We start from the raw sequence: 13823 nt of genomic DNA, 5'->3' as shown, positions 1-13823 counted from the left end.
CCATTTATTTTATTTCTCAATGTTTAAACTTAAAGATGCTACTTTTCCTCCTTTCATGTGTGAACATTTCGTTCATAATAATAAAGAGAAAAGTCATGTGTTTGCTTGTGTTGGATCATGGGTGTCCTAGGCAACTAGCCTTTATAGAACACTGGCCCTCTTGCAGTTCTTTCACCATTAAATGATATATTTCCCATAAAAAATTACAGAGAGTATAATCAACTCTAACTATTGTTCACGGAATCAACCAAACATATATGTGTTTCTTCAAGGTTCACTACTAGAGAAATCATCTTTGTTCATGGTTTATAAGCGCAACGGAATGTGATTTTTAGTCCCGGTTCACTTGTTGTCAGGGGCTATCAGCCCCCCCTATCTTTAGTCCTGGTTGGTGTTATCAACCGGGACTAAAGTTAGCTTCCTTTATATATGTCTTCTTCCAGCCTGAGCTAAGCTTCAAAATTTCTTGAGGAGGAGGGAAGGTGCTGCCAAAATTTATTGTGAATTTATTTTGGTGATAATATACAAATTGGAGGCGTCTAAAAGGTTAGCAACTTCATCCTCCAATGTTTTTTGCTTAGCATATTACATTTAGAGATATGTTTTGCATACATTATTGCCTCTAAAAACTTTGATGGAAGTTGATGAGAAAGAAAATTTGTGTAGGGAGGAAAGAATATAGAATTTTTGTTTATGTAGAATTTTATAAAATGTTTTGATAAAAGAGTTGAGAAGGAAAAAATATTGAAAATTAATCTAAGAGAACAGAAAAAAAGTTAATTTAAAACTAAAATAAGTACAACACATTAAATATGTGTTTGCAACAATAAAAATAATTAAAACAAGAATAATATGTGGGATTATTTTATAATTATTGTATGAATAATTATATACAATTATTGTATGATTGTTTAATTGGTTTGACTTTTGTTGATTATTTTTACGATTTTTGTGTATTTCATGTAGATGGATCGGCAATGGATGTACGCGGACCGACGGTCAAAAGAGTTTATTGATGACGTGCATTATTTTTTGAGAGTGGCTGATGCTAACAAGCATAAGGGTTTTATCTGTTGTCCATGCAATAAGTGAAAAAACCAGAAGGAGTATTCTACATTAAGAACTATTCATTTCCACTTATTTGAGTCGGGGTTCATGCCTAGTTATAATTGTTGGACATCGCACGGAGAGCAAGGGGTTGAAATGGAAGAAGATGAAGTGGAAGACGACAATATTCCGGACTTTGCTCAGTACGCTGGATTTGAAGGAAATCAAACGGGTGAGGAGGAAAGGGATGCTGATGGTAACGACGTTGCTGATGATCTTGGTCAGATGTTGCAGGACGCCAAGGAGGACTGCGAAAGTGAAAAGGGGGCCCATAAATTGGACAAGATGTTAGAGGACTACAGAATGTCGTTGTACCCAGGTTACTAGCAGGGGCACAAAAAGTTGGATACCACTCTGAAGTTCTTGCAATGGAAGGCAAAAAATGGTGTTAGTGACAAGGCATTTGGCGATTTATTGAAACTCGTCAAGAACATTCTTCCGGAGGGAAACAAATTGCCCGAGACAACGTACGAGGCTAAGAAGATAGTCTGCCCTCTAGGACTAGAAGTTCAGAAGATTCACGCATGTTCGAATGATTGTATCCTATATCGCGGTGAGGAGTACGAGAACCTAGAAGCATGCCCTGTTTGCAAAGCACTACCATACAAGATTAGACGAGACGATCCAGGAGAAGTTGACGGGCAGCTAACGTAGAAGAGAATTCCTACTAAGGTGATGTGGTATTTCCCTATAATACCACGGCTAAGGCGTTTGTTCAGGAACAAGGGGAATGCTAGAATGATGCGATGGCACGCTGAAGAGCGTTAACAGGATGGGATGCTGAGACACTTCGCTGATGGTTCGTAGTGGCGAAACATCGACAGAAAATTTAAAGACTTTGGAAAGAACGAACGAAACATACGGTTTGGTTTAAGTACAGATGGCATGAATCCTTTTGGAGAGATGAGCAACGGCCATAGCACTTGGCCCGTTACGATGTGTATATACAACCTCCCCCCTTGGCTATGCATGAAGAGGAAGTACATAATGATGCCGATTATTATTCAAGGTCCCAAGCAACCTGGTAACGACATCGATGTGTACTTAAGACCACTGGTCGAAAATCTTAAACTGTTGTGGAAAAAGGAAGGTGTCCCCATGTGGGACGAGGACAAACAGGAGGAGTTTAACCTACGAGCGCTGCTGTTCGTAACCATCAACGATTGGCTTGCACTTAGCAACCTTTCCGGTCAGTCCAATAAGGGGTACAAGGCTTGCACTCACTGTATGGATGAAATAGAAAGTACGTATCTTAAGCACTGTAGGAAGGTTGTGTATATGGGTCATCGTCGATTCCTTACTGCAAACCACCCGGTACGGAAGAAAGGCAAGCACTTTGAACATAAGGCGAACCACCGTACGAAGCCTAAACATCGCAGCGGGAAAACAGTGTTTGCTATGGTTAAAGATCTTAAAGTAGTGTTCAGAAAGGGGTCTGGAAGCCAGCCTATAGAGAGCGAAGATGGTCACGCGGCGATGTGGAAAAAGAACTCTATATTTTGGGAGTTACCCTATTGGGAATTCTTGGACGTCCGCCACGCAATCGACGTGATGCACCTCACTAAGAACCTTTGCGTAAACCTTCTTGGCTTCCTAGGTGTATATGGAAAGTCGAAAGATACACTGGAAGCACGTAATGATCTGAAGCATATGGAACAACGCGGCGACCTTCACCCGGAACCAAAGGAGAAAGGAAGCCATTACTTGAGTCCAGCCAGCTACACTCTTAGCAAGGCAGAGAAGGAAAGTATATTTGAATGCTTAAAGAGCATAAAGGTACCGTCTGGATACTCCACGAATATAAAGCGAATAATAAGCACGAAGGAGAAGAAGTTCACAAACCTAAAGTCTCATGACTGTCACGTGTTGATGACACAACTGCTACCAGTTGTAATAAGGGGTATCCTTCCAGACAATCTCCGGGCAATAATAACAAAGCTATGTGCTTTCATGAACGCAATTTCGCAGAAGATCATCGATCCAGATAGATTAGAAGCCCTTCAGAATGATGTGGTGCAATGTCTTGTCAGTTTTAAGTTGATATTTCCACCGTCATTTTTCAATATAATGACGCATCTGCTTTGTCACCTTGTCAAAGAGATCGGTATTCTCGGGCCTGTGTACCTACACAACATGTTTCCTTTCGAGAGTTACATGGGCGTTCTGAAGAAGTATGTTCGTAACCGTGCTCGTCCAGAGGCAAGCATCGCCAAGGGGTATGGAACAGAGGAGGTCATCGAATTTTGCATAGAATTTATTGAAGACCTTCGCCCAATCGGGGTACCTGAATCACGCTATGAAGGTAAACTACGGGGAAAGGGATCTCTCGGAAGGAAAGCAATAATGACGGTAGACAACAATTTATTCCGTAAAGCCCATTTCACGGTTCTGCAACAATCTTCATTGGTAGCTCCTTACATCGAGGAGCACTTGGCTTTAGTTCGCGCCAGAAACATCGGTAAGTCCGATGCATGGATTACACGGCATCACATTGATACTTTCCCCGCGTGGCTACGACAACATCTCATGGGTAACAAGACGATCAACCAACAACTGGCCTTCCTGGTGAGGGGACCATCTGGCTCGATCGCGACATTCCAGGGATATGAGATCAATGGGTACACATTCTACACGAGAGCCCAAGACATGAAGAGCACGAACCAAAATAGCGCTGTTCGTACCGATGCCATGGGACACGATGGAACAACTGGCACGTATTACGGTGCCATCGAGGACATATGGGAACTTGACTATGGTCCTCTCAAGGTCCCTCTGTTCTGGTGCCAATGGGTTAGGTTGACTGGTGGAGGCGTAACGATTGATGACAGTGGGATGACAACAGTTGATCTTAACAAGGTTGGATGCTCGGACCAACCTTTTGTCCTTGCCAATGATGTAACGCAAGTCTTTTACGTGAAGGACATGTCTAGCAAAGCAAAGAAGGGCAAAGGGCCTGACGAGTCGAAGCGTCACGTGGTTTTCCCAGGCAAAAGAAAAATTGTCGGAGTTGAGGACAAGACTGACGAGGATTACGATCAGTTGGATGGGCAACCCCCTTTCATGGTGACGATTGACCCTAGCATCCTCGTATCAAATGAAGACACCCCTTACTCACGTAGCGATCACAAGGAGGGAACAATAGTGAGGAGAAAGTACGTGCGGTCAATCGTCACCGCCGATGTATTGCCGTAATTATTGTGTACACGATGTAAACTATTTTGAATGTATTGATTATCCATATAAATCAATTGTTGTATGGCATATGTTAATTACGTACGATTATTAGAGTTTTTAACAACTTTAAATCATGCATATGCTAGTTATATGCGATAATTAGAATTTTTAAAATTTTTAAATCATGCATGTGGCATTTACATATGTTAATTAGAGTTTTTAACAATTTAATATCATGCATATGCTAATTATATATGATTATTAGAATTTTTATTAATTTTAAATCATGCATGTGGTATGTACATATGTTAATTAAAATTTTTAACAATTTAATATCATTCATATGCTAATTATATATGATTATTAGAATTTTTATTAATTTTAAATCATATATTTGCTTATTACGTTTTATCCACTTAATTTACAACAGACAACAATAATTTTTTGAAGTAATTGTCATTACTTTTTCGACTTTAAATAATTTTAATGCATTATTTTCTATTTTAGAAACACATATGTAATGAAAATCAATATTCAGTGTGTTTATCAGTAGTCTCGGTTCTTAACCCTAACCGGGTTTAAAAAGAATTTGGAAATAGCGGAAAAATATCTTTAGTCCCGGTTGATGAGAACAACCGGAACTAAAGATATCTTTACTCCCGGTTGTTGAGTAAAGATATCTTTAGTCCCGGTTGTTCTTACGAACCGGGACTAAAGATCTAGGGGTATATATATTCCCGATGCGCGCCCTCGTCTTCTCCACCAACACTTAGAAGTTTTTTCCCCGATCGATCTCTCTCGGCTTCTCCTTCGCCGCCACTGCCTAGGGCATCCTCGCACCGACGCCGCCGTCGTATCTCGCCGTCGTCTCGGACATCTACAGAAAATGTTACATCCGCCTCCCTCTCTCTCTCGACGACCTCGATCTCTCTCTCTCCCCAAACCGCCACCGGCCGCCTCGTTGCCGACGCCGCCGCCGACGTCGACGCGGTCGAACACGACTCCGCCTCCCGCCGATGCCGACCCCGACCTCGATGCGGCCGCCATCGCCGACGACGTCGCGCCGGCAGTGCCAATGATGCCGCCGCAACGCCTCCGGACCGCGTCACGCCCGCCGTGCCATGACGCCGGGCCGCGCCACACCGCCGCGGCACGCCACCGCCGTGCCACGCCGACGCCGTGCCGCCACGCCGCCGCCGCGCCAAGCCGCAGCCGCGCCGCCACGCCGCCGCTCCGCTGCCACCACACTGCCACTCCGCTGCCGCCACATGAACGAACGAAACGTGACTTAGGCGAGAACTTAACGACAACGTGAACGGTAACAAACGATCGTGAATGAACGAACGTACGTGAAGTTGAACGAACGTGAACTTAACGTGAACGTGAACGAACGAACGTACGTGAACATGAACGCGGACGTGAACAAACGTGAACTTAACGTGAACGTGAACGAAACGTGAACTTAACGTACGTTAACGTGAACGAACGAACGTACGTGAACGATACGTGAACTTAACGTACGTTAACGTGAACGGACGTAAACGAACGAACGTACGTGAACGAAACATGAACTTAACGAGAACACGAACATGAACTTAACGTACGTTAACGTGAACGAACGAACGTAGGTGAACGAAACATGAACTTAATGAGAACGCGAACGTGAACGATCGTGAACGGAACATGAACTTAACGAGAACGCGAATGTGAAATTATGTTACTTTGCGTTTAGCCTAATACATTTTTTTGTATGTTGCAGAAAAGACGTCGTCGTCGTCGTCCCTCAAGCCGGAGTGGTAGCTAGCCCTCGAAGGAATTCGCGCAGGCAAGTGATGTAAATATATGATTATCTAGGGTTCTAATATACGACACTTAGGCTTAGCATATATGACTGTTAGAGTTTTAATATAAGATTATTAGAGTTTTAATACAAGATTATTTGAGTTTTAATATAAGATTATTAGATTTGTAATTAGACTTAGCATATATGATTGTTTAGGGTTCTAATATACGACACTTAGGCTTAGCATATATGACTGTTAGAGTTTTAATATAAGATTATTAGAGGTTTAATACAAGATTATTTTAGTTTTAATATAAGATTATTAGATTTGTAATTAGACTTAGCATATATGATTGTCTAGGGTTCTAATATACGACACTTAGGCTTAGCATATATGACTGTTAGAGTTTTAATATAAGATTATTAGAGTTTTAATATAAGATTATTTGAGTTTTAATATAAGATTATTAGATTTGTAATTAGACTTAGCATATATGATTGTCTAGGTTTCTAATATACGACAGTTAGACTTAGCATATATGACTATTAGATTTTTAATATAAGATTATTAGAGTTTTAATACACGATTATTTGAGTTTTATTATAAGATTATTAGATTTGTAATTAGACTTAGCATATATGATTGTCTAGGGTTCTAATATACAACAGTTAGACTTAGCATATATGACTATTAGATTTTTAATATAAGATTATTTGAGTTTTAATACAAGATTATTTGAGTCTTAATATAAGATTATTAGATTTGTAATTAGACTTAGCATATATGATTGTTAGAGTTTTAGTACAAGATTAGTACAGTTTTAATGATTATCTAGGGTTCTAATATACGACACTTAGACTTAGCATTTATGATTGTTAGCATATAAGATTGTTAAAGCAAATATGACCTATAGACTTAGCAAATATTTCTTGTATGAACAGATGGCTGATCGCAATGAGGAACAGATACTGTACGATACAATTGCGGAGGGAAGCAGCTAGTACTGGAACGAAGAAGAGGGGAACGAGGATCCAAACCAGTACATGAACGAGGAAGGGAACGTGGAGAGGGATGCGGAGGGGAACCAGGAGGAGAACGTGGAGAGGGATGTAGAGGGGAACGAGGAGGAGGAGGCTAGTGGAAGTCAACCCTCCGCTGGACAGAAGAGGGCATGCGGACAACGAGGTGCCGCGAAGAAGCTAGAGGGTCGGCACATCATAACGGAAGTGGACGAAGATGGCCGACCTAGTGCCCCGGCAGAAGCAGCCAAGAACTACGTACAACACAACGGTTGGTTTGTGCGGGATAACGTGCCTGTCAGTACGGTGTATTGGCGTAGAACAAGGGCACACGGAGATCATGAGAGCTTTGTCCCAGATTCGGAGAAAGAGATGTTGTGGACCACAATGCTTGAGACATTCACCCTTCCCGCGGGTATAGAGAACAAAGTGAAAAGGTGGACTCTAAAGAAAATGGCAGAACAGTTTCAGAGCTTCAAGGGAGATCTGTACCAGAAATACATCCTGAAGGGGCAGGCACCGAACTTCGACACATTCCCAAAGCTAAGGGATCACTAGGACGAGTTCGTTGCATATAAGACAGGTCAACAAGGGCAGGCGATGATGGAAAGAAACAATGAAAATGCCGCCAAGAAGAAGTACCATCACCACTTGGGGTCAGGCGGCTATAGCGTCGCGATGCCGAAGTGGGAGGAGATGGAGGCAAGCTTGCTTGAGAGGGGTATCGAACCGGCCACCGCTAAATGGCCGGATCGATCGAAGTTCTGGTACTATGCTCACGGTGGAATGCTCAACCCAGTTGATGGCTCCCTGGTCTTCAGCGATCAGATACACGAGGCTGCGCGTCGACTAACGGACGCAGTGGAAGCCTCTTCTCAAGGCACGTTCCAACCCGACAGAGAGAAGGACGAGCTGTCACTCGCCCTGTAGACTCCCGAGCATCCAGGACGAACATGAGGGAAAGGGGTGATTCCTTGGAAGATTGGATTCAAGGAGGACATCCACACGTACAGGAGTCGGATAAGGAGCAAGAGAGATACCGAGGCGAAGATTGCAGATCTTGAGTACAGGGTATCGAGCTACGAGCTCAGCATGCAAGAGGAGGTGGCAAGGAAGGTTGATGAACGCATGGCCGCACATCGGTCCCATGATCCCCAGCCGTACATTCCTCCTGCAATGGTGAGCCCTTCAGCAATCGTAGCAGCTGCGCCTCAACGGGGTAGGTAGGATCACAAAGCATGGACGCCATGCAAACCCAGGACGAATCCACCTGTCCCGTTGATGATATCACTCAGCAGACACCATGTGAGCTGCATATTCCCTTCAAGAACTTATCAATAAAGGTAAGCTCGTAGTTTATAGATTTTAGACTTGTCCATTCCGCAAGTTGCTGCTTATATATGTTGATTACTAATAAATAACCTATCACCACGTGAAGGTGGCGTCAGGCATGGCCATCCCAACGGACCCTTCAGGGACTTACCACTGCAGGCCGATTCCAGCAGGATACTCCAAGGTCGAAATTGAGTTGGTGGAAGGCGCGTACGAGGACCTCGAGTTGGACTACCCTGGAGGAGACGGTGAGACGCATCTACGAGACACAAGCCACGCCATTATACTACGGCGCAAGCGATACATCATCCCCCTGGGCGACAAGCGGCGTCTCGTGCACCATCTCCTCCGGCTCCGCCATCTCCTCCTCAGGCTCCTGCACCGTCTCCTCCTCATGCTCCAGCACCGTCTCCACCTCAGGCTTTTGCACCGACTCCTCCTCAGGCTCCTGCACCGACTCCTCCTCAGGCTCCTACACCGACTCCTCCGCAAGCTCCTCGTCCAGCACCTTCCAAGTCAAGGGCCTCCCAAGCTCCACCGCCTGCCCCCACAAGGGCAACGAAGAAGGCGAAAGTTGACGCTGCAAAAAACAAGGACCCGGGGTACGATTGCACGCAAGAGGAGCTTGACGCTTATGTGGCATCAGAAGTCAGGAGACAATTGAAGCCTCGAAGTCGAGAAAAGAAGATTCCTATAGACCCGAGTGCTAGGAACTTCTTCAGGGGTATGTCTGCACCTGCCAAGGAGGCCATAAAGCTATCAGACTATGAGCGAACACTTAAGAAAGCATCTTCTGGAAAGTCCAAACCAGTCCCTCAGCTTGGAGAGCAACCAAACCAGGAGATCGAGCCGTTGGTGACCAGTGAAGATTTTGGAATACAAGAATTTATTAATGACACCGGGCTAACTACAGATCAATTGCTACGAGGCGCACCAATCGAAAAGGCGGAAGTGAAATACATGTACGAACTCGGTAAACCGCTTGTCAAGCCTGAGCAGTTGCAGTCCCTATCCACACAAATGTACAAATTCCATCAACTGTACATGGAGATGAGTGCCACCGGTAGAGAGATGATCGGAGCGAGGATCAGGGACACGGACTTCTTGCGAGGAGAAGATATTCTCTGGATCAATTTTAAGGGTATCTACGAACTATACCAGCTGGACGCCCTCGACGTCTCTATTATGAGTTGCTGGGTTTTGTAAGTATCGTTCATTTAGATTTCTTATTACATTTCCTTTAGTTAATTAGGTCCTTGTATATAAGTAGACTATATATAATATATACTTCCTTTTATCGTTGTAGAATGGAGATTCAAAGGGCCCGACGGCGGGGGGTTTTCGATACTGGATTCATCGACCCTCGGAAAGTAAACGTCGCAATGCTCGACCAGTATCCGCAAGCCACAGAGGACAATCTCGTCCATCTCCTAAAGGCGCAGCATTACAAGACGTTCATACTATTGCCGTACAACACCGAGTTAGTTTTTACTGTCTTCCTATACCAAATTTCATTCTCGTATGAACATGCTAAGTGTTTCATATGTAATGCATCCGATGCACATTGCAAATTCCACTGGGTCCTTTTACTCTTCGACTTGGAGGCCTGCACCGTCAACGTATATGACTCAATGGATAAAAAAGAGTCTACGTTTGACAAGGTTTTTGAACTTATAGATAGGTACTGTCATAAGTTCCTATGTTAATTAAGAATCTTGTTATAATTAATTGCTACTACGGATCATAGCTTTAAACTCCATGTAGGGCTTGGTATCGGTTCCGTCATTTGGTCCGCGGCAATTGGAGAGAAAGACTTAGGCGGAAGTTTAATTTTCCTGTGAGTACACATGCTCTAAATTTATATTGAATCTCCAATTCAAATACATACAAGTGTATATTAATTAGATCTCTCACCATTTGTCATTTATATATAGTGCGCAAAGCAAGCCCAGGGAACTAACTTGTGCGGCTACTACGTGTGCGAGTATTGCCACTGCCTTGCAGACCAAATCATCACCACAAGAGAGCTCGATGTACGTACAAATAAATTCAAAATTTCATTGCGTACGTATCGATTTGTTGTTTACTAATTAATTTCATACATTCATATAGTTTATTCGTATAAGGGATAATCTCACACACAAGGAATTTATCGCGGTGGTTCAAGAACAACTTATGGGATTCATCAACGAACAAATCCTTGATCCCAACGGTGAATTCTACTACGACGGAAATACAATTCATATGTTCTTAGCTTCTGAGATAATGACTACTACTACGTCGAAATCGTAGCTAGCTAGGACATCATAATGGATTGTAATTAATACATATCTATTTTTTTATATGCATGTACACATTTCTTTAATGTAAATATATATTTTGGTCATATATATATGCACATAAAATGTTAAGTGCTTTCACACACACACACATATATATACATACATACATACATACATACATACATACATACATACATACATATGCATTTGCATAACATATATATGTATAAATACATATATATTATGCATGTATATGTATTGAAACATATATATATATATATATATATATATATATATATATATATATATATATATATATATATATATATATATATATATATATAAACCATGCAGCAACAGGGCCATGCAAATATAAAAAAAAGGTCAGCTCGATCTTTAGTCCCGGTTATTTCACCCGGGACTAAAGATAGCGATCTTTAGTCCCGGATTGGTAGTCCCGGTTTGAAAACCGGGACTAAAGGGGGTTACGAACCGGGACTACAAACGCTTTCTCCACCAGTGCCCATTGAACTGATCAGGGGGAAAATCTAATCAAGCCGGGCTTTAGTCCCAAGCCCTATGTCCCTTGTCTCATTATTCTCAAGTTGGAGCAGTGATTCACATACTGTATTTCTAGAAATAAATTAACTTAACAACATACTTCTTGAGTCCATTGTTAAGCTTTTGGAGACTATTTATGAACTAACCACTACTAGAGAACTGATCTTTACTCGGATGACAAAAATCACATTTGTCCCGGTTCGAAAAGGAACCGGGACTAAATAAGAAATCTTTAGCTCCAGTTTAAAAGCCTAACGGTACTTTATGATCTTTAGTCCCGGCTGGTAACACTAATCGGGACTAAAGATTATTTTTAAACAGAAAGTTAAGGAGGAATTCAATTCCATAACTTTATTCGAACAAATACCTCAGCAAAAACTGATTACCAATAAAGTTTGTATTTTGCAATCCTGAATACATACAATAATTTATCCCCCTTTCAAAATTTAAAGTTGGGAGAAAGTGAAAGAACTTCTATTCAACTCAACAAACATATGAGGTCATCACTGAATCAATTAGTTGTATATATTGATTGATTGATTTACATGTATATCTCCTGGCCTCGAACTGTACCCGTGCAGGACAACCAATGGACATATATGCATACAGCACAGCTACAGGCTACTACTGTCAACCAACCCCCTGAATCTGAAGGGAGGAAAAAAACTTTCAAAACTTTCAGCAATTGAGCGCAGGGGTACTGTATACCTCTCAACAAATAGTACAATTCACTTTTTAGTATTATCATTATTATTATAGTAATAATTATTATTAAAAGTCCTTGGATCCTTAGCAACCATCAATGGTGAACTGATGGAAAAAGAAGACGCATGTGTGACCGTAAAAGAAACCAGCTAAAACTAATGCAGTTTCGACGAGTTGTTTTGTTCTTGTGTGATTTCATGGCGAGCGCGCGGCCGGCAGATCAAACTTCCGCCATGCAGCGCTACGCGACGCACGCCGTGGCGACGGCGGCGGTGGCGGCGGCGGCGGCGCGCTTGACGAAGCGGCCCTTCATCCGCGGCCGCTTCTCGGCGTTGAGCTTGCGCACCTCGTACCGGATCTTCTTGGAGAAGAGCCGCGTCCGCCGCTTCTCCCTGTACCTCGACACCCGCGCCTCCCTGCCGCCGTCCATCCCCAGCCTCGGCGTCAGCGCCTGCTCCTCGCCGCCGTGCCCGAACACCCCTGCCGCCGCCATCCACACCCCCTGCACCGCCGCACGTCGCCGGAGCAAGTCATCAGTACCAGCTAAATTGTGGAGTATACGGTGAGACGAGGCGTACGGTGTGCATGGCGTGGCACGTACCGAGTAATCGCGGGGCCAGGAGTCGTCGAGCTTGACGTGCGGCCGCTCGCCGTCGGTCCACGGCGAGGTCCCCCAGCTCTCGATGATGGCCTCGTAGTTGAGGCTGAGGGCGAGGTTGCTCTGCTGGAGCTGCGCGTCGTCGTCGGCGGCGGCGGGCCCGCTGCTCCCGACCTTCTCGTCGGGTGTCGTCGCCGCCTGAGGTGAGCCGCAGTCGAAGTCGATGTCCAGCATCTCGCCGGACGATGTCTCCGTGTCCAGCTCGTGGCACCACGCTAGGGTCATCCCGGCGTCGCCGTCGGCCTCCACCTTGACCCGCCCGGCGTCGTCGTCCACCGGCTCGATGAGCCCCAGCGTCTCCATGCAGAAGGAGTCCTCGTCGTTGCCGTCGTCCAGGCCACGCCCGAGGAGGGCCTCCATGTCGGCGGCGAACTCCCTCAGCTCGGCGTCGGTCGGCCCGAAATTGGCTTGGCCGTCGGGGAAGAACTGGAGCGGTGGCGTTGTAGCCGTCGTCGTCGTCATGGACGGCTTCGTCGGGTTCTCGACGGCGCCGTCCTCATTGCAGCAGGACACGGCGGCCGCCGCGTCCTCGAGGGGAGGCGGCGAGCAGAACTCCGAGAGGGCCGGGTCAAAGATGGGGACGCGGTACAGCAGCTGCTCCTGCTCCTCCACGATCTCCCCCTCGTCCTTCCGCTCCTCCGGCGAGTCCCCTCCACTACCAGCCGCCGCCTCGGGAACGACGACGAGCCGCCTCGACAGCAGCTGCCCGAAGGCGGCGGCGCTCTTGGCGGCGTGCGACCGCGGGGTCCGCGCCTTGCGCTTGAACCACGCCGCGGGGACGGCCTCGTCGCGCCGCCCCGACCCCGACGGCGGCACCAGCGGCGGCGGCGACGACGGCCGCAGCCGCAGCCGCTCGTGGCGCCGCGCGAGCGGGTTCGCGGAGTGCACCGACGTGTCGCACCCCTGGCACAGGAACGCGTCGTCCGCCGCGCAGTACCACCTCGCCCGCCGGCGCAGGCAGCCGTCGCACGCCCGCGCCGACTTGGCACCCACCGCCCCGGCGGCCGCCGCCTTCGCCGTGCTGCTCATCTACCACTCCTCTTCTTCTTCCTCCTTCAGTCCCCGTGTCGTGTCGTGTCGCGGCTGGACGAACACCTACGAGGCTTACAAATATTTGTGGCGAAAATATCGCGGGTTTACGTTTATACCCTACGTAGCAGGTAGCACTAGCCAGGGGTGGGGCCCGTGTGGTGCGCTTTTT

General features: G+C 45.5%; 1 protein-coding gene across 1 annotated transcript; it reads right to left on the bottom strand.

Moving 5' to 3' along the window:
* Positions 1-11762: 11762 nt before the first annotated feature.
* LOC4340698 (zinc finger protein CONSTANS-LIKE 16) lies at positions 11763-13754 on the bottom strand. The gene is made up of 2 exons (XM_015785931.3): positions 12566-13754; positions 11763-12466 (listed from the first exon to the last, which is right to left on the bottom strand). Exons 1-2 carry the CDS (start codon positions 13649-13651, stop codon positions 12206-12208), a joined length of 1347 nt encoding a protein of 448 aa, XP_015641417.1. The 5' UTR covers positions 13652-13754; the 3' UTR covers positions 11763-12205.
* Positions 13755-13823: the final 69 nt, after the last annotated feature.

Source organism: Oryza sativa, chromosome 6, assembly GCF_034140825.1.
Source record: "Oryza sativa Japonica Group chromosome 6, ASM3414082v1".
Classification (NCBI taxonomy): Eukaryota; Viridiplantae; Streptophyta; class Magnoliopsida; order Poales; family Poaceae; genus Oryza; species Oryza sativa.
This window is presented reverse-complemented; position numbering and strand designations above follow the sequence as displayed.